The sequence below is a fragment of the Scophthalmus maximus genome, chromosome 8 (assembly GCF_022379125.1).
Source record: "Scophthalmus maximus strain ysfricsl-2021 chromosome 8, ASM2237912v1, whole genome shotgun sequence".
Classification (NCBI taxonomy): domain Eukaryota; kingdom Metazoa; phylum Chordata; class Actinopteri; order Pleuronectiformes; family Scophthalmidae; genus Scophthalmus; species Scophthalmus maximus.
The window spans coordinates 24,841,341-24,867,106 of NC_061522.1; the positions used below are offsets into that span (position 1 = coordinate 24,841,341).

General features: G+C 42.5%; 1 protein-coding gene across 1 annotated transcript; it reads right to left on the bottom strand.

Annotated features, from left to right (window-relative positions):
• Positions 1-9,815: 9,815 nt before the first annotated feature.
• Positions 9,816-21,083, bottom strand: chrnb5a (cholinergic receptor, nicotinic, beta 5a). The gene is made up of 8 exons (XM_035638500.2): positions 20,107-21,083; positions 16,957-17,102; positions 14,686-14,730; positions 14,480-14,589; positions 13,092-13,618; positions 11,309-11,799; positions 10,964-11,109; positions 9,816-10,653 (listed from the first exon to the last, which is right to left on the bottom strand). Exons 1-8 carry the CDS (start codon positions 20,150-20,152, stop codon positions 10,638-10,640), a joined length of 1,527 nt encoding a protein of 508 aa, XP_035494393.2. The 5' UTR covers positions 20,153-21,083; the 3' UTR covers positions 9,816-10,637.
• Positions 21,084-25,766: the final 4,683 nt, after the last annotated feature.

A 25,766-nucleotide genomic window follows, 5' to 3' on the forward strand; every position in this document is an offset into this window, starting at 1 on the left:
CGTTTCACATCCCGTCGCGTCCTGGCGAGTTGGTCACATGTTCGGTGCTCAGATCCGAGATGAGTGAGAGGCTGCGCGGCGTGTTGTGTCGCGCCACCGACGCTGAACTGCAGCACCGCGCCGCGCCGCGGAGGAACGTGCGCTCCGACGCGCCGCCGGTGCTCGATCGGAACGCGCAGCTCGTGCGGCGAGCCCCCCCGGTGCCTGCTCACCAGCCTCTGGGAACGCGCTGATTGAGTTTAATTTTAGCCCTTCATTTTCCACGCTTGGTTTGACGTCATCAAGCAGAGTCATTGGGGAGACTGTAGTCGCGCCGAGCTGAGCCGAACCGAGTCGCGAGAGAGAGACTGAATGTGTCTGTTCGCTCACCGAAACAAGTTCCACCTCAGGCTTCTTGAGGCACATTTAGAACTTTTGCCGTCACAGCCTTCTGATAAACAGGTTCTGTTTAAGTGAAAACATTCTTTTTTTTTCATTAATTCATGCTCTATTTATCATTCCATGAACAGGGGCAGATTATGAGACAGTGGGGCAAAGCACAAAGCAATAGATACGATAAAATAATATAGAAAGCCATAAACCAAAGAAACCTGTGATGCAGCTTCAGCTTTTTTCAAGCAGACCTATTCTGCTGTAAATAGTTTGACTGTGTTTTTTTTAAAATTAACAATGCATTGTTCAGATATGAAGACAAATATTCCAAAATAAAAAACATACACCATTATTGTCTGCCCGGACAGCCCGCTCCGTAATTCTCCATGGTGGTGTAGTCGTTCATCGAAAGGATGCGGAGCAAGACATGTTTTATAGAAAGATTGGTTTGACCTTAAAATGCACAGCAGTTTGAGTGTGTTAAAATAATACTATAACATTTCACATGAAATGTCATGCTGTGGTCAGTGGATGCAAAAGGTTTTCAACGCCAACCCACCACTGATCCACTGTGCCACCCATTCAACACAATCGTATTTCATTCCACAGTTTTAATTTAATATTATCTTTATTTTTTTTGAATTACTGCAATTGCCTAGATAATGAAAACATTACATGATGAGACTTGAGGAAACCAAGCCAATGGTGATGACCTGTGAATAAAATGTTGCAATATTGAAATGAAATAGCTAAACTGGTGGCATTTTGTCCTCTGGTGAAACTCTACCAGATGCAGCATATGGGATGTAAATACTCTAGGCAGCACACGTGTGTGTGTGTGTGTGTGTGTGTGTGTGTGTGTGTGTGTGTTTGTGTGTGTGTGTGTGTGTGTGTTTGTGTGTGTGTGTGTGTGTTTGTGTGCACACTGATGCTTACACACACACACGTTAGGTCAAGACCACCCCTTCACCCTCAGGCTAAACACAATCAAACCTCACAACAATGTCCGAGAGTTGTCACAACAAACCGTATCCCCCCATTTCAATTTCAACGCAAGTAAAAGTATCACAACATCGTCTTCTTATTCTTCTTCGTCGTCGTCTGACTGAGGCTGTTGGAAGGGGTTTGTCCCAGCAGACGAGCGCTGCATAAAATGGCAGATGAAGAATTGCAGAATGAGCACAACAACAGAGATAATGTGTTTTATCTGCTGCTGGTCGTGGCCTCCTGACGAGTGGCGAGCTCACAGTGTGGCGTCCTGACACGCTCATCTTCACCAGCCTCATTAGTGAAGCGGTTTAGAGGAGGAACTAGGTGGGAATCAGTGTTCCTGCCAGGGTTGTTCAAGGTGATGCACCATAGCCTGTCCCCACTGCACCGCCGTGGGCAATGTTTAATTCATGGTTTTCTTTTTTTAAAGAGCTGGATGCTCTGACTCTGAAAGCCATTAGTGTCATCATCTTTTCTCTCTGTTGGTGCCTCCTCTCTTTTCAGTCGTCATCCCAATAATACGCCAACTTTCTTCATCAATCACTTTCCGTCTTCCTTGCCTTTCCTCCTATTCCTTCGGTTCCTCTGCCTGCACTCTCCGCCTGAGCACGGCCTCTTCCCTACACCCGCTCTCGTTCATACAACGTACACTGGTGCCATCTCTCTGCCTCATGTGAAACACAACACATGAAAATGTCTTTCTCCCCCGCCAGAACTTTTAGACCATCCTGAATTATTTACATCCACATATCTGCACCACGTCCTCTGACCCTGATGGAAGTGCGTTTATTTTCAACCCTAAGTAATGAAATCTGGATGGCCATCTTTTTTCCTATTCTCACTGACATGATTGTCTCACTGGGGGGGCGGGGGGGTTAATGGAGCGGAGGTGATCAGAGGCTTCTGGAAGCTTCCAGGAGGCAGGGAGGTGGATATCATGTCTTTTTCGTATGGTGAGAAAAGAAACAGTAGTATGGTCTGGTAGAGTAAAGAGGTCAAGGTTGCAATAAAGACAGAGCAGAGTGAAGGATTTTCAGAGATTTATTGCTGCTGCATCCATAAAATCACATCAATCAGACTCAGCAGACAGTCCCTTCTGAGCATGGCTGTATACCGTCATGCAACGCACAACCAACAAGTTAATTATATCATGGTAATATGCACATCTGGTTCGTCAAATAATGTTGTTAGCAGAGAAGTTAACATAATTTCGTCTTCAAATAGTCTTTCTAGTTTTAGAGCTAAGGGCCACACCAGCTAAAACCTGTTCCACACAAGTCATTTTATTTGGCTCCAAAGACAAAAAGTAGGTCAGAATTGTAGTGTAAATTGCATTGCAAAGTGCAGCCTCCAAAAGGATTACAGAGCTAAACCAAGACTTTTCTTACATAGTCTCAATAAGGTGAATGTCACAACTCTCTGAGAGGCAGGATTTATTGCAGGGATTGAAGCTATAATCCTAAAGATCTTCTTCTTTTTTTTTTTTTTTTTTACACAATTTATTATAATGAATAATGAATGTATATTGCTGATAATGCAAATGGAGCATCCTATTTCGGCGGCACTGCAAACAAACACACCATTTGCTCCTCTGTAATCACTGGTGTCACCAAGTCGACCAGTACGGCAATATCTTTAGGCCATATCGCTTGAAGAAGGACTTTTCACACAGACATGGAGGAGAATTTATGAGTAGCTGCTGTGAACCAGGCCTGTATAGTCCAGCCATTCTTTCTCCGACTCAATTCTGGTTGAGGTCAGCATAAAGTGGAACACAATATTTCAGAGCGTGTTTTCTTCTCAGGCATTCCACTACAGAATCGATGAATAAGGAGAAGACTATTTGCTGACCTCGGTCAATGTTGCTGGTGAAATAGAGCTGACGTTCTCTGCAAAGTGAGAGTAAAGAAATTATATTTGTACTATGACATTTTACGCGACACAATTAACTTTTGGGCATTATGGGAATTCACTTTTCCAATCAACTGAAACGGAAGTTGGTTTGGCTGTAGTTCACTCATTCATTGGAGAGGTATAGTGAGTAAATCCCTGGCTCCTCCAGTCCACCTCCGTTGCAGAACTTCAAATGACATGTTTGGTTTGTGTCTTTATAAAATGGTATAAGGTGTGCCAGCAGACGCAATCTTGTTCTTCAACGAGGGATTATCAGCTTAATGCACACACGTACAGATGAAAACAGGTGGAAGCACACGCCCACACAAACACATCTGTTCATTTGTCTGATTAAGGAACGCAATGATTTGATTGACTCAGACCTTAGAGCCCCTCAGCTCTCTTATGTGCGTGTGCTGTCTTGCAGCTGTATACACAAGACCTGCATTAGGAGGATTTACGTCAGCAGCAGCTACCACATTTTGAAATGGGATCCAAAAAGTGAACATACACCCAAAACAAGTCGATGCACATTGTCCCGTTGTTTGCAAATCTTATGTCTCCAGGGACAGTAAAATGTCACTTGGTCTTGTACATGTAGCCCAAACATGGGTTAGCTCACACTGAGTGTAATTACAATGAATCAAGTAAGGGGCACCAATTTTTGACCCAAATTATGTATGAACTCCCCAAGATCACTAGTTGAATGTCCTACGACTGTCCCATAGGTGCATATATACATGTATGTGTTATATGATCTGAGAAGGGATGCTGACCATGCTTGTGATAGTGAGGGAAGTAGTAACTGACTCTTTGAGCCAAAGGCAAGGGCAACACTTAAACACGTTCAAAACCTCTGTTAGTACATCTTAAGTGCTGTCTAAGAGCATTGCACTCATTACTGTCGGCAGAGCTGGGAATCTTTTATTCATTGCTGCGGCGGCAGAAGGGAACGGAGAGTATGATTAGAGCCCAAATGTACTATCAACACTGGGGATGTTTTGACATGGGTATCCAAAATGAACTGAAAATTAAAACTTAACTGCCAAGAACAGTGCATCAGCGCTGTGCAAACTACCTGAATGGATCAGTCTTTTAAATATTTACAGTTTGCTCTGATGTTTGTTCATAGGATGGGAAATCTGGGCATCCGTTTTTCATGTTGAGTTTACTTCCCAGTGCAGTGCTTTTTGTTTTGGTGTCCCTTTCGGTCATCTCCAGCCAACAGGCTGGACATACACAAACGTACATTTATTCACACTCCCACACACACACACACACAAACTAGATGACGTACAGAGCGATCAAATATTGTGTGCTGCTGAAAGTAGGTGATCCAGTGGGACAAGCTGACACAAGCCATTATGCTTTGCAGGCGATATCCAGAGGAGCCACAAAGACACAGAGAAAACTCAGGAAGTTTAATACTGCAGGGTCAGTTGGGAATGGCCTATACTAGTGGAGTGGAACAACTTTGTTGCTCTGGACTGCTACACACAGTACTCCTCCAGTCCAAAATGATCTATTCTGACTGTATCAACTGTTTCCATCCGGTAAGCATGTATGTTGTGGTCAGTCGATCTGTAGTTCCACACTGGTTACAGCAGCCAGTAGAAGCTGTTTAGATTAGTTCACTGAATAACACAACACAGGCAGGTGTGAGCACACGAACACCGGTATCTGGCACACAGCTTGCCCCATGTTCTAAGCTATTTGGGTGTGTAGCGTGAAAAAGGACAGATAATTGGGTTTATCACTGGTGTATTTTTAGTTCCCATTTCTGCACAAACAATTTAGAAAAGACTGAAAAAGGACGGGGGGAGTCTGTGCCCAGAAATGGAGAGAGTAGGGAATAACAGAAGGACATGGAGGACGGGAAGGAGAGGAATGGAGGTTAATAGACGATGGAAAGAGAGCAAAAGAAGGAATGGGCCACCATGATGGAGTTTGGCACATGTCCAGGTTTGGTGGAGTGTGTGAAGGAGCAGTAATGTTTCTGCTCCCAGGCACCAGTGCGGGTAGATGGAGCAGAACAAGCCTTCTTGATGACTGCTTCTTTTGGAGAGCAACGTTAGGAAACTGTAGCAAAGCACAGTGACAGATTTTCCACCACGAGGCCGACCTGGCAAACGTTGCAGGGCATGAACATTTTAAATCTGTTGGTTGTTGTGTGGTTTGAGGCATCACATCATGTTGAAAATTGAGATGTGGTAAATGTTGACAGTGATATTACAGATATTAAAGAAAATACTGATGATTTATCAATTTCGTGATAAATAATTTTTGATGAATCATTTTTGTATTGACAAAAATACAGTTAGGATGGGGGAAACTAGCTAGCTAGCCTGGCTCTGTCCAGAGATAACATAAAAACACTCACATTACATTACATTCATTAAGCTGACACTTTTGTCCAAAGCAACTTACAATAAATGCATTTAACCATGTTGATATAACCCAAAAAGTGCAAGAATCAACAGAGTACATGAACATGTATCACTTATTAACACATTGCATAATGTGTTTCATCCATACAGAAATGTCTTTACAAGTGGCTGTGTACCTATCAAGTCACAACCCACCAGGGCCGGAGTGGGGCCACTTTTCAGGCCAGTGGGCCAAGACCGGCCCACTTTTCTATGGTGTGGTGGAAATTGAATACACGAAGCAACAGTTCAGCTCTTACTACCGTGTAGTTTTTATTTATAATATGTTCTAACAAACGTATTCAATTCAATTCCATTAATTTTATTTGTATAGCGCCAAATCACAACATACATTGTCTCAAGGCAGAGAGAAATGCAGAGAACCCTTTGTACTGTCCCTGCATATTTGCTGCAACATCAGAGGAGTTGCCCACATGTGCCAATGTCAATGCTGAGTTTGTCTAATGTGTGTTTCAGCAGCTCTGTGAAATACTTGCCTGTGGATTTTTCACAGTCCACCACAGCGACCAACCGCTCATGAATGGCATTTGTGACATATCCGACAATGATAGCTCACTGGTCCTTTGGTGTGACCTCTTGGGTTGTATCAATTTGAACTGAAAACATTCCTGCCTCTCTAACCTCATCTGCAATCGTGTACTTTATCACCTGGCTGCGAACATCCACAACTTTACCAACAATGTCCTTTGAAAGTAGAGTCACAAGAGAACCTCTACCTTTTGCACCAGTGTAAAATACAACTGCTAATGTGCTGTTGAAGGCACAGATCATACTGGCTCAAAAGTATGACCAACTCTAGAAAGTTGCCATGATTGACTGCAGTTTTTTCATAAGCATTATAAGCAACCTTTGCTTGACCCGCTCTGTAACCAAGTCCACATTTGCCTATGACTTTTATCACGTCTATGATGTGTTCCATCACCTGACGCTTCTTTTTCACCTGCTCATGATGTAGAGACATTTGTTTGCCAGCCAGCAGGATTTTTACATCTGCCCTTTTAGCCAACAGAATGTAAGCATCACCACTATCTCTGTAGATCTTACTTTTCTCATGCGCCTCTATCCGCTGATCATGTTTTCATACCTCCCTTTATAAAAGGACTATCAGTTGCTGCAGGTGCAAATGCCAAACAGAACAATACAGTGATTGTGTTTTTTCACTGTCAGCCACTTGCGGTTGGTGCCATGCTTGCTGTTAAAAACTTTAGCTAGCAGGGGCTGTTTTGTGGGTTGCTGAGGATGGTAATGGAAAACGTGTCTGAATCCTGTGGTTGCAGATGAGCAAAATAATTTAAATGATCGGTCTCCTCGTCTACACTAGCATCTGTCTGTACCTCTGGGATCTTCTGCTGGGCTGCGGTTGTCTCACTGGATACTGTCTCTGTATCTCCTCTCTCAGCATCGGACTCCCCTGTATTGCATAGAATAAAAAACGCAGAAGGGTCAATCACGCAGCATTGCTGCCCCAAGGCATACGGTGCTTTACCATCTAGTTAACTCAATGGGACCATCATTTTGTAAATTAACACCATGCTGTATTGAAGAAAACTGAAATTATTAATGGCAAATGGCATAACCAATGGGATTCCCTGTGAATAATAATCTCAACATAATGCTTCCATACGATGCACAGCGTTAGCTTCTTTCCAAAGGGAGGTATTCTAAAAAGAGAATGGTTGTCGATAGTGTCAAGGTTGAGCAGAGAGCAGGACCCAAATGCAGGAGTGCACTTTAAATAGTTTTTAATCAAGCAAAAGAAACTAAACTTACGGCGTCTGTACACAAAAACAGAGTTCAAACTAAACACTAGAGCCAGGGGCAAAACCACAGACGTTCAGGAACAGATTGGGAGCCAAAACCACAGGGACATACCGGGGTTGACGACAAGGAAACCAACAGCATCTCATCAACAGACTCGGGGGAAACCAACATGCACAGACCGGGAGTATAACAGACGAACCAACACTGACAAAGGGAAGCACAGAGACTAAATACACACGAGGAGGGCGGGGCGAATAGAACACAGGTGAGACACATTAGGAACAGGTGCAGACAATCACAGGGGCAGGAGACACTGGCAAAGTAAAGAAAACAGACAAAAGACAGGGAAACAGGAAGTGCGGAAACACCAGGAAGTACTTCAAAATAAAACAGGAAATGAAAACACAAGATCATGACAGATAGCTGTCCACCACAGCAGAGCCTCGTAGTATTTTTGCTGATTTCCTGAAGTCAGGAATCGGAGCTTCACTTTTGCTGAGTTAAAAAGTTTGAGGAAGTTAACATCTTATCATAGTCTATTATATGTGCATGGTCATTCATGCGATGGTACATAAAAACTAACAGTGTGCTCTGTCTTCACGGCCTGTTGGAATGTGATGTTATTTTTCACCTGAGCCTGAAAGTTACTTTTTTTGTTTGCAGATGGAGTTCTGAAATTGTGGCATACACACGCGCACACACACGCACGCACACACAAACACACACACACACACACACACTCACACACACGCACTGTCCAATGACAGGATTTGACCCTGCATGTGGATTCAACCATTTTCCTCTTCACTTACTGGATATCCACTGACCACAACTAAGTTTTGAACTCAGTTAGTATAAGTATGTAAATGTGTGTGTGTGTGTGTGTGTGTGTGTGTGTGTGTGTGTGTGTGTGTGTGTGTGCGTGTGCGTGTGTGTGTGTGTGTGTGTGTGTACGTGTGAAAGAACTTACACTTTGAAACTTTAGTTAGTTTCATCTCACCGATTCCAATAATGAACAACAGTCAAATTTTACGCAGGACACATGCTGTTATGTGAACATGTATCCCTCAGGCAGAACAGTCATTTTACAAGCTCACATTCACAATGCTACTTGCGAACACAAAACACACACAACTGCTTGAATGCTGTCCCCAGAGCTGTTTGATCAGAACACGAAATAAAAAGGAAAAGTTAAAAATGCCTTTGAGGTCATCCACAGGAAAAAAAATATATTGTCACAAATGACACATTTGAGTCATTATACCAAATTTTGAAAAGTTTATAAATAGTAATGCCACCTTTGACCGACTCTGTCTGCCCTTTTCCCACACGCTGAACACCTTCTTTTATCCAACACTGTCAGCTTCAGTGCAGAATGTCAGTTATCCACAAAAGCAATAAAATTGAAATCTTTCCTTCCTCTGCTGTTAATTGTTCATCTCAGAGTAAGTCGGGACAGACAGGTGATTCACATCCTACACAGAGTCACCCCCATGTGTGTTATGAAGACAGGCTCGATAAGATCCTGACCTCGAACATCCATCCATCCATCGTCTACCGCTTTATCCATTTCGCGGGGGGCACAACTATTCACTCTCACATTCACAGCCAATTTACAGTCTCCAGTGAACCTAACCCCATTCTGCATGTCTTTGGACTGTGGGAGGAAGCCGGAGAACCCAGAGAGAACATGCAAACTCCACCCAGAAAGGCCCTGGTTTAACCGGGATTCGAACCCATAACCTTCTTGCTGTGAGGCGAAAGTGAGCTCGTACAATGACGCTCAAACACATTTTCACAGCTTGTGGTTTGATAGACTGGTGGCGGTAGAGGCCTTTTTTGAGAAAGTTTGGATGAAATGTGTGGACAAATGATTTAAACTGTATTGACAATGCTGGAGAAGAAGTAGTTCAGGATGTGTTGTCTGACCAGACCAGACAAGCTTGATCAGAAGGCAAAAGAGCCGAACCGCCTGAATTGAAGCCGAATCAGAAGATTGAATATAGTTTAGACACTGCGATAACAACGTGTATTTCTATATCTCTTAGAAAGCAGTCACAGTGTTGCTCAAAGTTGTTCACATAACTAGTTGTTGTATAAAGAATGAAAAGCAGGAATATTGAGAGAAACTCTCAGCCCCACATAGCAATGGACAGAAATGATCGGACACACCCCAACCTTAATAGAACAGGTTGCCCTTATCATAGTATTAATTAACATTATTTAGTATTGATTTTATTGTTTGCTGTGAAAAGGGGTGTATCCAAGAAAAGAAGAAGATAACGTTGGTGAACGAATGATTGAGGCAAAGGCTCGTTAAGTTCACAGCTTTTTATTCAACATGTAGTGAGTAAACAGTCGGTGTGAAATTTGCATATATGTATATGGGTATGCATGTATATATGTGTGTGTATAAGTACATACATATACACACATCTCGTGATTTGATATGGCACAAAAAATAGCAAAAAAATAAGAGAATGCAAGCAAGTGAGAGAAAGCAAGAGTAGAATGCACATTGGTTAACATAAGACAATGCATCGCATGCACTGTTTGAGAGATGCTGGAAATGAGGCGCACAAGAATCTGAAGCAGAACAAGCAAAAGATAGAGAGGTGCATTAATATTTTTGTAATATATATGAATATATTCTTTGTTACAATGAAGCTTGGTTTGAGAGGTGTACAGCAGAAGAGATTGTGGTCCATTGTACTGTACCAACATGAACAATTGGTGGGATGTCTAACAAAGTCTTACTTTTTACATGAATAATACTGCAGAGGAGAGCAGGCCTCATGCTCTCAAGACGTTTACTAGAAGTTATCATTGGTGTTGGGGTTTGTGTAAATTACTCTGTGCACAGGCCTCATCTTAGCTGGACAATAGTCACCTTGATGGAATTTAATGTTATAAAAAGTATCGCAAGATTGTCATGACAGTAATGACGGTGGAGCTTCGACGAGGGCATAGTCCAAAAATGGCAACCGTGCAGTTAAAAAAAAGAAAGTCTACCAGCATGAGGGTCTACTGCTGCTAACGCAGCTGGCGGCATTGATTCAGCCGGTAACGCTCAACCAGCGTGACGGATCAGAGCCGGGCCTGGTGCGGGTTCTCCGCTAAAGTTCCTACGAGAGTTGCTTACTCAGCTGTTTCCTCGTGCACGACACGCAAAACCTAGAAACCTCCAAACCTATGGAAAGAAAGAAAAAACACACTTCATTTAAATGAATTGATGCTTGGTCTTACAGTAGATATGTCCAGGAATTTTATGTTTCATCAGTGTGTGAAATAAGGAGAAATGTTCTGGTGGTTTGCATGAATTAACTATATAGGTGTTGTTTTGTCTTGGTCAGTACCTGATTCCTGTTCTTATAATTTTATCTTTGATTTGCAAATTTTTTTTTGTTTAAGTGGTTAAACAAAGAGATGCAGATGGCAGGTGCTCACTAAAGTGCTGTGCAGTGATGTACGCAACTGTGTGCTTCAATGCTGTAACTCACTCGGCGTCTTCGGCAGTGGGCGTGTTATAACTTTGGAACAGCGGCTGCATGAAGAGCCCCAGCGTTCCCACCACACACACCAGGATGAAGATCCACAGGAACAGACGGTCTATGACCATGGCCACGTACTTCCAGTCCTCTATGATCTGGAAACAAACCAATGCATGTAACTGGTACAGTTTCACAGGAGAGGGTCGGTGTGTGTGTGTGTGCAGATTGTTAGGGAAGCACCACGTGTGTCTTCTCTTCTCCCTAATTGTATTCGATAACATATTTTTTCTTTCCTATTTTTTTCATTCTTTGATACTATCTGTTCATTTTATTGCTCTTTTTTTATTTACTCACTCCTTCATCATCGTCTTCTATCTTCATATGTTCAGCGACGTATCTCACTCCATCCACAGCTTCCTCCAGATCGGCATCCCACTGAGCGGCCAAGGGCCTCCGCAAGTCCGAAAATCCGCCGCCCCCATCTGGGATGTCGCCCAGCCTCCAGCAAAAATTGTGGGCCAAGTCCTCATTCACGTAGAAAGACTCTGTATCTGTTCGGATCCCGCCGAGTCGGATGTTAGAGTACTGCTTCTTCTCTGTGCAGCCCTGGGGAGTGCTTTTGCCGACGGGACTCTGGCTGGCGTACTTCCGGCGAAGTTTATCGCGTACGTTGGAAGAGCCTGGACGCCTCATGAGGAGGAAGGTGGGCAGCTGGACTAAGAAGAGGCGTTTGACCCAGTCGGGCATGTGGTGGGTGGAGGGGGAGCGGTGGTGCACGTTGAGGTTGCAGACGGTGCATACAGTGGAGAAAGTGACCAGCACCATGGTGAACATCAAGTATTTACCTTGATGGGAGAGTGACGGAGAAAGAAATGATGAATGATAGTCTCTGCTCACCTTTAACTTTCTGCTAATAATGCTCAGCACTTGCTGCATGCGTTTCACTTTAAAAACCTAAACCTGCCGGGGATGGGCTCATGCCGCCTGCGGTTTTTAAGGTCAATTCAATTCAATACTTTTTTTAATCCTCAGATTCATCTCTTCATCAGCCCCTGCAAGTCAAACACCATCACCACCAGTGTTATGACTCCATGGGGGGGATTTATTCTCCCGCTGCTCAGGGCAGATGCCCTCGATTATAATATCTCCCCATTGAGTCCAAGCCCCAAAGACTCTATCAAGACTTGACATATCATTCTGTTAAATCTGTATTAAATAATTAGCCTTCCTCCACTATTCTCTCCGGAATGACAAGGTAAGGTCAAAACTTACAAGAATGAATGAAGGTGACTCAAAAGTAGAAATGCCTGGTTATTTAAGTCAAAGAGAGTTTTTTTTGCTATTTAAAAAAAAAAAGTGCGTTGTAAAGATAACCAGATAAATAGAAGAAAGTGTTGAGTTTGCATTGACAGTAAACAGCATCATAAGCAAAAAGCCAGCCAAAAATAACATCCTGCACAGGTACGGTAAACATGACCTTGGCCTTGACCTACTTGAGAAACGTGTAAATGCAACACAAAAACTTTGATGTAACATCTATGTCCAATATTTTCTTTCTATTCTTGCAAAAATGGATGCTGTTTCAAAAGTAGATACAAATATTAGAGACAGAACGATATATTGGTTGGCCGATAATATTGGCCGATTTGAGACGTATCACAGATATATCGGTATCAGCGCTTATGTTTACCAAAATGATTAGTGTGTATTTATGTTAACATTTTACCTAAAATATATAATTTGATTTTCTTAATTCAAGCTCTATATATTTGGTTGCATTTGTTTTTGGTTATTTATGGTTAAACTGTATCAAGCCTCAATTACATTCCTTTGTCATAAAGATCTGATAATGACCCTTTACTGTAGGAATCATTAACAGATTAAAATCACTCTACATAAATATATATCTGCCAATGTATAAATCTTGTACTCCCTAATATCGATATTGGCGGCATCGCCCCCCAAAAATTTATATTGGTCGGCCTCTAAAATATGTATATAAATCATTCTACAATTATGAGACACTTTTCCTTAAAGTACAAACAGATAAATCTGGCTGAAGGACATGTTTATGTTGTTTATTTACTATATTATAAACATCCAGGTGATAACACAGACAAACTTGAATAGGACTGACCGATGAGTGGCACAGCCAGAGAAGTTGGTGGCACTATCTTGGATATCAGCAGCAGGAACACAGTGAGGGCCAGCAGCACTGACATACACAGCGTCATCTTCTCCCCACAGTCTGATGGCAGGTAGAAGACCAGGATAGCCAGCGATGTGATCAGCACACACGGGATGATGAGATTAATGGTATAAAAAAGCGGCTTCCTCTTGATCACAAAGTCGTAGGTGATATCTAGGTAGGTGATGTCGTCGGGGTCCTCGTTTTTGCGTGCCGGCAGTGACACGATGTCCCACTCTCCGCTGGGTGTGAAGTCATCGCGGCTGGCAAAGTCACTGGTGAGGATGAGGTCCACCTCTGTGTGGTCGTAGGTCCAGGAGCGGAACTTGAGGGTGCAGTTCTGCTGGTCGAAGGGGAAGTTCTGCACCTCGATGGCGCAGGCCGATTTGTAAATTGCCGGGGGGAGCCAAAAAATGTCCCCCGTGTTGGAGACTACGGCATTGCAATAGAAGGAAACCTCATAAACACCGTCGGCACTGTGACAGATTAAAGAGAGCATTGATTCAGAAGTAGAAGAAGGCATATAAATCAAAGCCAAAAGACCTAAAGAAACACAAATTCAGTTGCTGTACTGCTGAGAGTTAAGAGAGAAAATCTATAACACTCCTAACCACAACATTAAAACCACCTTCCTAATATTGTGTCGGTCACTAAAATAGTTCAAGCCCGTTGAGACGTGGACTCTATAAGACAATTGAGGGTTTCCTGTCGTATCTGGACTTCAGCATTTGGGGCTGGTTGCACCAACTAGTCTAATGCCTGGTCTTCATTTTAGTCCAGCCCCATAGTTATGCCAGTTGCACAATCTTGGATTAAGGCCATTTCTCACTAAGAGCGGTTGAAAATATTCTACCCGGTAAGGTGCTTTTAATGTGTTGTCTGATACATTTAACATGGCAGATATGAGAGTGGCTACAATCTTTACACATATATTTCCAAAATTCCAAACTATTCCTTTAAACAAGGTATGTCTCAGCTAACCACTGGCTCTGAAGACCTATTTAATTCATTTATTTCCTTGTTGCAGTGATAATAATCAGAAAAACCCAATCACTCCCACATGACGAGATTATTCACTAATCTCCTTCACCTCAGCAAAATCCGGTTTGGAATAATGAAAGGAGAGAATAGATATTTCCCTACAGAAAAAAACATGCTTATTTTGACCACAGATTATCTTCTTGTAAAGCTTTGATGGTAATGCTGGAAAACATAATTAAACGTAACTCCATTAATATAAAGGCAGCTGACACACTTACACACAGGCTGTAAATGTATTTGTATTTCCTGATAGAAACTAATCCATTGTCCTTGTGGGAAGACATGCATCTACTAACTTGTTGTAGAGCACTATGTCAGGAAGCCAGATGTGTTTGGATGGGATTCGTAGCTTCTTGATGCCCTCATATTTTTCTGGGTCCCACCTAAGCCTGTAGTCATTCCATTCCTGCGAAGGGAGCGTTCACAAACTTTATTACAGACAAACGCACTGACATACTGAATACTACGTGTGCACTCAGCTGTGAAAAAGATTGTAATATACCTGACACAGCCATAAGTTGGTTGTCATGATCTGCTCTCTTTCATTCTGTAAGAAAAGATCAGTCAGTTGGTTGCACATTGTGCATATTCCCATGATAGATACATTAGACAGTAGACGTTTTTGTACTGGCCACTGGTGGAGGTTTTAGCAAGACCCACCAAAGGTCAAACCCAAATATCAAAGCACCGCTTAATGGGGTCGACACAATATTATATATATGAAAAGTTTTGCATTGCAGTTTTGTAAAGTTAGTTTTTGTGTGAGTAGGTATGTGGGATCAAAACTTCAAGAAACGAGTGTGTCCTCTGAATTTTGATCATGTCATTACACGTCAGTGTCTCCTATTTCCACTTCTCAAGATTTGGTCACTCCCTAAATGCCTTTGCACCATGCACTTTAGAAAATGATTTTAGATTGGTGAAATAGAGCTTTCAGTGACTTCTACACCTTGTTTATATCTTGTCTAATCTTGTTTACATCTTGTTTACATGTGCCACAGCCTAGACAAACATGCCGTGTCCAATGTGTGGTAGTTCAGAGAGTTCATGCCACACAATAAGTAACAGGCTTCAGTTAATATTCCAAAAACCATGGATAATCCAGAGATGGATTACCTTTAAAAAAACAAAAAAAAACAAATCTCCCCCAAAATGTTCAGTCGGTCCATTTTCTAAATTGCTTGCGTCCTGAGATTGAAGGGAAGCTGCAGTCTATCCCTTGCGTTCATTGCATACCCCAAATAGGTCACATCTATCACAGGGCAGAGTCAAACAGACACACTGTAAAATCGAATGAATTGGCTTTACTCTTTGCCTAAAACAAATTAAGGAAAGTAAGTTGAGATGGTTAGTAAGAAAAACGTGTTCATTCTGAGTATGGAACACTTTCAACTTGTGTATTCTGAATGTGCAACACGCGTTTTTCTCTTTTTGTGATTTTCCTGCTCTGGCCGGGCTGCGAACCCAGGTCCTCGGTGTAGGAGCAACCCGACAGCATGTGTCTAAAGGCGTGGACGAGTGATGTTTACAAACCGCACGCAGTAAGACATTTGTTTGGGGGTTTTTTGCGCACACACAGATTACACACAAATATCGCTCATTTTTACAAAATGTGTCTTGCTTTAGAATCGCTCGCTGCCCCTTTAAGCTGTAATGATATGTAATGTAATGAAATATAGGCTACCTTAGCATGGGAGTAAATGTACTTAGTTACACTGAACAAGGCACCTTTTCTAAGGACTTGATTCTTCTACATGAATCAAACTCAAGCATACCAAGTAAAGAAGACTTTTCAACCCCAAATTACAGGTAACTTGTTTGAACCGAATGTTTAGAACAGATTGATAAAAACTGAGTGAGGTACACTTATTATTTCTTATTAAACCCAAGGTCAGTATTTACAGTGATACTGACACCCATTAACACCTACAGGCAACTGAAAGCCTTGTTCCAACCTGCATGTCTTTGTACTTTGGCAGTGTGGTATTATTACAAAGCTTTTATTGTAACATATCATAATAATGTTGAATTTATTCACTGCTTTCAAGTTATTAATATAGCTGTTTTTTAAGGTAGACCAGCTGTCAATCATGACATTTCCCCCATTTTCATACCATCAAATGACTTATCAAAACCAGATTAGCTGGAATGCGATCAGAACTACCTTAAAATGACAGAAACCCTCTTTGAGGAAAAAGATTATTTAACATGTACTTTACTTTGTCCCATCCACTAACATGGAGTGGGCCGGGTTTATTACCCACATTGCAGCCAGCCACCAGGGGGCGCTCAAGATGATACCGCTTCACTTTTGGGAGCTGCCATGTCGTCCATCTTTAAACACAGTCTATGGTTTATACAGACCTGCCTAAAGTGTGAAATGTGCTACCTGCATGTAAATAATGACCCAGTATACTGAGAGACTCAACACAACTCCAGAGGCTTAGTTGGCGGGTCCAGGAGACAAAACAAATACAAAACATAGAAGGTTGATTTGCGTCAAGGTTTAGCAAAGTTGGAATTTGTGTGTCATGATCCTGCTGCAGAAATATTAAACTAGATTCTGCTCATTAAATTTGCTAACAAACCAATCAATTGAAACAAATGGTCTCTAAATGGTGGATATATGTTATTAACAATGAGAACTGGTGCGGAAGCCTTACAGGCTTGTTTTACATAATGATCTGTATTAGTGCATGTGCACAAATGTGTGTGTGTGTGTGTGTGTGTGTGTGTGTGTGTGTGTGTGTTTATGTATTTTAAATAGACTTACTACGCTGATGAGCTGTGACAAAGACACCTGTATGGAGATGGTGACCTGCTGGCTCTTATTGACCGCTGGTCTGATCAATTTATTGTAGCGCTCGGGACCCAACAGGTAGTTCACCAGCCGCTCCTCTGCATTCTCAGCCCTGCTGCCTACAGGACAAACACAGAGAGTGGGGAAGCGTCATATTATGAAAGTGTTTAAAAGGGCCATAAACCCCAGGAGGCAGGTATGCTTACAGTGTACAAACACCGCCGCACGTACCTTTACCGTTCTGCTTTAAAAGAACACAAGTCCGTCAGCCAACCATGAATGTCATGAGTAGACAATTCCCCCAAGCAAAGCAAAAACTTTGGTGGAAGGGTTTGTGAGTTTCCCTTTCAGAGTATAACACCTCAGCCTGTGCGTGTGTTGCAGTTCCAAGCTTGATATTCTCTTTATCGCAGTATGTTTTCAGTCCAGTGTCATCATGGATGATGAACAATAAACAAGTTGGCTGTAAATGAATCAAATTTACCAAAGGGCATAAAGGCTTTGTGTGTGTCCGTTTTTGTGTGTGTGGTCGTGCATCCTGCAGTCTCACGCTTTTACTGCAGGGTTTTTTAGAGCAAAAGAACAAACAAAAATCCAGTCATGCATCCATCCCTGGGAGAGGATCCCTCAAGCTTTGTGTTTCCTCAGCCCTAAATTATTGGTTATGTAAAAGCGACCGTATGAATAAGTCAGACACATTCTCTTGACTCCCGCAGCCGTTATGTCTGTACTTTGTCAAACAAAATGACAACAGCGCAGACGGCGTTTAATATCTGGACTGCCTCACCCCCCGCTGTGCCGCATGAATTGTCTGTTTTTGTATGATTAGTGAGCGTGGATGTTCTTTTTTCCCGCAGCACCCCGCTGCTTGAAGTTTTCATGGCACGGTGCATGCCAGTGGTTTCAGCTGTGAGAGAAGTGAGCAAGGGAAGGGAATCCATTAGAACTAAATGAAAGCTCTTTAGCCGGCAGATTGTTTTAACTTAAGGGGACACATGATACGTTAGCTTTCATCTGGAGTGGCCCCAGTGTGGCAGTATGGGCTGTTTCGTCAACGCGGGTGGTGATGCTTTAGATGGCAGCCCTCACATTTCAGTGTTATATTCAGTACACTGGTACAGTGTGTAGTGCTGGGGTGGGGTGATTTTTTTTAATTTTTTGCCTAATGGTTTTAAGCAAACAAGGTTTCTTGGAAATACTGTATAGTGTGGAGGAGCTTACTTTGTAAGTACAGTGTAGATTCCCGTTAGTATTTGAGTGGTACCCTGTGTGGAAAAAGATTGATGTAATGTGCAGGATGTGTTTTTAATACATTTTACAACAGTTTCCGTCAAAGTGATGAGGCTGTCACTGAGGAGAGGTGCCAAACATCATAGCATAGTGCCCGCTTAAATCCTCAGGCCGACCGGGAAACACAAACACTCACAACAACATGGTGGAAGACACAGGGAAGTGTTATGTGCCTTCTTGTTGTATTACATCATTTAAATAATTCAGACCTGCACTTAAGGAGATCTCTGCCTTGATGGATGCTGCAAAATAATGCTTTGCCGTGTTGCCTGTCATACCGGATCTTTGTCAGTCCAGCAGGCTTTCGTAGAGCGGACATGAACAACGATGGCACTGATTTGGTTTTTTCGCCTTGTTAATTCTTGTTGGGTTTTTTTAAATCCCAAAATGCCAGAGCTAAAGCCCCAGCCTGCAAACTTAATTTAGTGGGTAATGGATGGAAAACTCAGCAATCCATGAGACACAAAGTTGGGTTAGAAAAAGGAAGCTCCTCTTTCAGGACAAGTGGTCTGCTTAAAACACAGAATTGTTATTTCTTTGTAAGCATAAAATAGAAATCGTAAATTATTTAGAGCCCATCTACTTTCACCTTACAAGTATTTTATTAAGTGCAACCACTGCGTTTAGTTTTTTAAAACCTTGCCCTGAGGTAAAAGTTGTATAGAGGAGTGTTGTGGCTGCTTTTGATTTGACTAGATTTTCTCACTGAGTCTATTTCTCTGTTTTAGTTAGATGAACTCACATTTATGATCAAACACGACAATCAGTATGAATCAGGTTTCACAGAATATAAACGCAACTCATGTAAGACAGCAGCCACTATGTCTTGGCAACATGATCAAAACATTATGTTGTGATGTTCATAGCGACAATGTCATAAAACCCCAATGTCTCAAAAATCCCCAAAAACTGCAATTCCAAGCCCGTAGCATTAGCTCCTTTAGCATGTCTGCTTATAGCAGAGAATAATTTGGAACGTATAGCTCATCGTTTGATTCAAAGTCCATATCCCTCAACCTCTCTTCCATCCCACCTCTCCTGTCACCCCAACCTTTCGAGGCAGATGTTCTGAGTCCGGTTCTCTCTCCACAGTGGCCAAGTGCTGCCCATTGTGGGAACTGTTGGGTTTTTCTCTGTAATGTTGTGAGGTCTGTTGTGATTTGGCAATATACAATTCAAATTTTATTGAATGACAAGTGCTCCGGTGACAGTTTTAATGTAAGCTGTGAATGATTACTTGCAGGACACTGCTTTTGTTCATCTTTAGTTAGCGTACATCCTCTGCAGTTCACTCAGACCCGAGTTACTTCATTTCTATGGCAGTTTATTTCGCTGGTTGTGCTGATTTTACCACAATGGGAGTACTAGGTATAGTGTTCGTGTGTGTGTTAGTGTGTGTGTGTGTGTGTGAGTGAGTGAGTGAGTGAGTGAGTGAGTGAGTGTGTGTGTGTGTGTGTGTGTGTGTGTGTGTGTGTGTGAGTGAGTGTGTGTGTGTGTGTGTGTGTGTGTGTGTGTGTGTGTGTGTGTGTGTGTTGTGTGAGTGAGTGAGTGTGTGTGTGTGTGTGTGTGTGTGTGTGTGTTTGTGAGAGAGACAGAGAGAGGGGGGGAGAGGCAGGTTCATTTACATCTTAATTTTTCATGATGACAAAATGAAACTGATAGAACTCACGTGTGGGGGAAAAAAAACTTCTCTGAACAGTATTTTATTGCATCATTCATTCGATAACTCACAAAGACACACACACACACACGCGCACACACACACACACTCACTCACACAACACACACACACACACAAACACACACGTAAAGTTATTATATCAAACAACTCACTTGTGAGAGAGAGGATGGAGAGCAGGAGAAGAGTGTTGGCAGTCATGTCCTCTCTACTTTCCAGGAGAAACGTACTCCTCTGACTCAAGCCCGTCCTTCAGAAAAGAAGTGTGTGGACAAATGTCCACTGTTCACATTCCGCCGTGCTGCTTTCTTCACACACCCTCCTCTGCTGCCCGCTGGACGCCACACGCCTGCGCCAGCTGCTCGTCTGTCGCTGGAATCTTGAGCAGCGCCCAAAAATATATATTAAAAAAAATTCACAATGTGACCTCAGAGGTTACTTGTGCGAAATGTTTATTTACAAGATACAACATGTCCGCGGAGCCGGGCAGCCCGTGGTGCGCCGCCGCCGCATCGGCCACAAACCAGTCGGGGTGACATCTGAACTCGAATCCACGTCCGACGGTCCAAACGAGTGCGAGGTGACTGCTGTCGTCCAAAACAAGAGGCTCATTTCACCACCACCCGCCAGCGTTCACCTCACCTGCGGGGAGTTCGCCCCCCTCTGACGGAGCGCAGACAAGTTCTCGTGCGTAACGAGACGAGGGCGCAGCTCACAGTGCGAGGCGCACCGCCAGGACGCACTGGCTCCTCAACTTGTCCCAGTGAAAGTCCACAACGAAAGACCGGAGCTGTTTTTCTTCCATGGAGGGGGGGAGAAGGGGGAGAGGGGGGTCGCCGCTTGAGCTCCCTGAGTGGAAAGGATCCAAGTTAGATGTTGGACTGATGTTCGGCTGCTTTGCTAAAGATGACCTCTGTTCTGACCCTCCACGGCGCAGGGTGAACCCAAAGACAGAACAATACAGAGAAGACAACACAGAAAATCAGTAAATTGTAGATTTATACATTTAGTCAAGGTAAACACAAAATTGTATCCATACACATTCTGTCATGTTCCCCCACCTTGTGTATACGGAGTATGGCGTTAATTATTCAAAATGTATTCCAGTATTCTACCTCCTAGTATTATGTTTACTATCCATATTTATTCCAGCATCTTTGCACTCTGCACCATTGAACTAATGTCTTCCTACAACGTTATTGCTCTCCTTATATACATATATATGTATCTACATATATATATATACATATATATATACAATAAAGCTGATTCTGATTTACAGAAGATCAGATCACCCTTACATAGAATATCTATAGAACAATAATAACAGGAATGTGTAGACTGCAGTGTGTATGCAACAGTGCTGATTATGTTACAGAGTACTGTACCTTGTTTAATTGTATTCTTTTATCTGTTTCATAAGGAGAAGTATGTGAATTGTACAATATTGCTTACTCTTGATCCACACAATCACACGAATATTTCTGTGGACCCCAGGAAGAGTAGCTGTTGCCAAGGTGAAAGCTAATGGGGAGCCACATTCACGTAGCGGGACTTTTGACCTCTGCGTGGATTGCATCTGGAAAATGTAAGAATCTTTATCTTTCAAGATTGCCTCCAATCTTGTTATATTACAAATACGTTAGTAGTAGTTACGTTAATAGTTTGTGCCAGCACAATTTACTTTAAACTTTATTTAAAAATTAACTGAATTAATTCAATTGCCTTCCGGTCCAGAATCTATGGATATGCAAATATTTTTCAATTCAAAAGTCAAAGGTATAGACATAAAATGTCCCATATTTGAATGAAAACAACATTTGTTCGAGGGAGACTTTACAATCACAAAAAAATAAGAGTTCGGGAAATTCCAATAACCTAAAATTTGTTCACTCTAATGTCAAAGAAATAACTGTTAATGGTTTTCTTTGGTGAGAATAACACATTACTCATAATTATTTTTCACATTGTCACTTGTATGTGATCTGTCAGGCCATTTGAGATTTTCTTTTAAAACAATTCCTATATATTGCGAAATCTGCGGTTCATCTTACTTTTCCACATTATCTACTTCAGAGACCCTATACAGAATACTCATATCCGGTGCCTTATACAGTATGTGCAGGTTGCTTTTACATTTGTGTGCATGATTTGAGCTCACACCACGTGTATTTTTAACAGTTTCACTGGGAGCGCACGTGGCTACAATTTGATGGCAGTAAGAGGAGAGTCATGTCGCAGGCCACTCTGCTGCTGAAGTCACAGTGGGAACAGAGAGAGGCTTGGGTGTGAAAGCAACGAAGAGGAGAGGACATGAACGGACTGGACCTCTTTTAGATATTTCAGCATGTCACTCATGAATAATCCATTGCAGATTCAGAGGCTAACAGTCATAAGAATGGATGGGGGATGGAAGGGTTGTACGTTTTTTTTCTTTCCTTTGAAATACAATAAAGCACACAATAAAGATACAATAAAGCATACACTTTACAAAAACTATAGCGGCGACCACTCACCGATATAGTATGTGGGCGGTCTTGTGTTTCCTCCTTCAAGCTTGGGCTTGTTGGGGGTTCTCCGTAGTATCTTGTCAGTTCCTAGGATTGCACTCTTCCTTAAAGAGATATCGGATGTTGTTCCAGGAATCTGCTTCAGTCATTCTGCCAGTGTGGGGGTCACAGCCTGAGTGCTCCAATCACCCCTGGCACCACTGTTGCCTTCACTTTCCACATCTTTTCTAGCTCCTCTTTCAGCCCTAGGTATTATTCAAGCTTCTCATGATCCTTCTTTTCGACGTTGCTGTCTCTTGGGATTGCTACATCTATCACTACTGCCTTCTTCTGTTGTTTGTTGATCACCACGATGTCCATTTGGTTAACCATCACCATTTTCTCAGTCTGGATCATGAAGTCCCACAGGATCTTAGCTTGGTCTTTCATTTTGAGCCCATACTCTGCGCAGATGTTCCTGTACACTATGCCAGCCACTTGGTTATGGTGTTCCATGAATGTATACCTTCCTGCATTTTACACCCCACTATTATATGCTTAATGGTTTCAGGGGCGACTTTGCACAGCCTGCACCCGGGGGCACCTGTCTGGTGTGGTAGACCCCGACCTCTGTCGTTCTTGTGCTCAGCACATGTTCTTGACCTGCCATGATTAGCGCCTCTATGTAGCCATTGAGACTCGCCTTTGACAGCCATTGGTCTGTCCCTTCTTCTATCTGTCCGTAATACATGCTGGGGCCTGTCCTTCCATGATGGCTCCTCATCCACCTCATTGGGTTTCTGCTGCCTGAAGTGTTCACTTAGCAGGTCATCACTTGGGGCCATCCTCCTGATATACCGGTAGATCTTTGTTGTTTCATCCTGGACTGTGGCTCTGACCCTTGCTAGTCCTCGGCCTCCCTCCTTCCGCTTAGTGTATGGCCTCAGGGTGCTGGACTTTGGCCAGGTTATTTCACCAGAAGGGCGTATGTGTTGATGGCTAGTATCTTGTTCTTTCCGTTCCAGCTGACTTTTTAGGATCTGCCTTACTCTGTGTAGGTGCTTGGCTGTGGCTGACTTCCTTGGTAATCATGGTTAAGGGGGTTCAGGCCTTTGCAGAACAGAAGCAGGGACAGAGCATCTCCTTAGTATATGCCACACTTGATGATAACTTGTGCAGTTGGCTTTGAGTCTGTCTCTAGAGTCGTTTTCCAGTCACACTGAGTTCTTGATGAAGTCTCTTAGTGTCTTGTTGACGGTGTATAGTTCCAAGCATTACAGTATTCATGTGTGAGTCATAGGCTTTCTTGTTGTCAATCCAGGGTGTGGTTCATCTAGGTGGTTCAACCGTGCTGCCAGGCGTTCATGGAGTGCAGTTAGTTTCTTCCGCCAGTAGGTGTGGCTCATGTCAGGGCCCGGTGCTGTCCAGCTCTTCATATTTGACACCCTTTCTTGGATATCTGCTATTGTGCTGGTCACTGAATCTTGTTCTGGGAGACTTCTGTGGTCTGCTCTCAAATCCACGGCCACCGAGCATTGGTGTTATGTCATGCATCTTTCCCCTATATGTTTTCTCAGTACTGCTCAGTTCCAGCTCTGGGTGGGTCTGTTCTCATCGCATTACCCTTCCACTGAGAGTACACTTTGGTAGAGAACATCCTATTTATTCTCCTGGCTTCTGTTTCTCTACCTCTTCAGGTGGGTAGCCCGAGCTGTGAGTCTTTGTTTGGCAGTCTCCAGTGCCTCAGGTATATGTACATATATATAATCTTATGGAAACCTTATATATTATCTGAATATTCCAAACTAGAAAATGTGTATGTATGTGTGTATCACCCCCCCCCCCCACCCACCCCACACACACACATACACACACACACACAACACGACACCATATTCTCCTAACAGAAAAAAAGTGATGTCAAAAGAAAAGAAAACTGGTGAGAGATTGACTCCAGTGCCATTATTGATGAGTTTAGCATGTGCATAAATCCCTCACAGTCCAGGGCATATAACTAAAACATTACTCCCTAACGCGGCCCAGTGGAGATTTCAATCTGCCATAATGGAAGCGTGTGTCTGCTTCAGTCAAGTTAACTGGCACAAGGACGTCATAGCTTAAGACCATTCACAACACCCTCCTTACTGTAACTCCACTGCGCCTGCACACATACAGACAGCTTCAGGCTGCTACGGTACTATCATACCTGCCTTATTTATGTATTTGTAGTCAGGAGAAACTGCTGCGTTTGGTGGGACCAATACATCAACATACAGTATTACACAGAGGAGGGGACTACACAGTTAGAGCCCTATATACGTTGGGTTTTAGGCTAATCTTTATTTATCCTGATAAGGTCTGCTGAGTGTGCATGTTGGAGAGATTGCTAACAGAAAACACTTGATAGAAAACAACTGTCCTTCCCATTCACACAAAACAAACACACACACACACACACACACACACACACACACACACACACACACACAGACAGACAGACAGAAAGTCCTCCCTGAGTGAATTTGCTGATGTTAGCCAGTAAACAGCTCCAGCGGAGGTTAGTTATTTTATTAAAAAAATTTAAAGATTAATTGAAGTAGAAACATTGTCACATATTGAATCGTTTTTCTTTTTTTTCTTCTTTTTTTTCTGAGTCGTAGTCTTTTTTTCAATTGAAATTGAAATTGAAATTGATAACCCCAGATACTGTTTTTATAGTCTTTTTCAAAATACATACACGTCCCCTCAGTCCAAACCCACCACATATACAGAAAAATACCAAGATGGATAAACAAGAGTACAAAAAAACCCTGCAGAACAAATGTTTATCCATATACATATCCATGTATCCATATAAAATTCTACTACTCTAAGCAGAAAGACAAGAGGCATGCTGACATATAAGTCAACTGGTAAACTGCAGGAAATATATAGTTTCATTCAATTCAATTCAATTTTATTTGCATAGCGCCAAATCCCAACATACATTATCTGATATGTTACACAACCGGCTAACAAGCATTTTGAAAATATCCTTCTGGAATATCCTGGTGCCCTACAAACTGACTATGTAATCTCAGTATTCCTTGAAATACCCTCTCTTCCCAACATTTGTAGTCTCTGTAGCTCTTACCTCTAAAAACTGCACCAAACTGCCCCAAAACACCTCATTAGGAAAAGACCCGCGTTTTCCTGTGAGAAACGTAAAAAAATTTCATTCTTTTCTCATAGCCTGCAAGCTTGAGCTCCATACAACAAAAACATCCGCGGGCGTTTGATAGAAAATGTAACCAGAGGGATGCCAAAGGAGGATCAACTTTATCTTT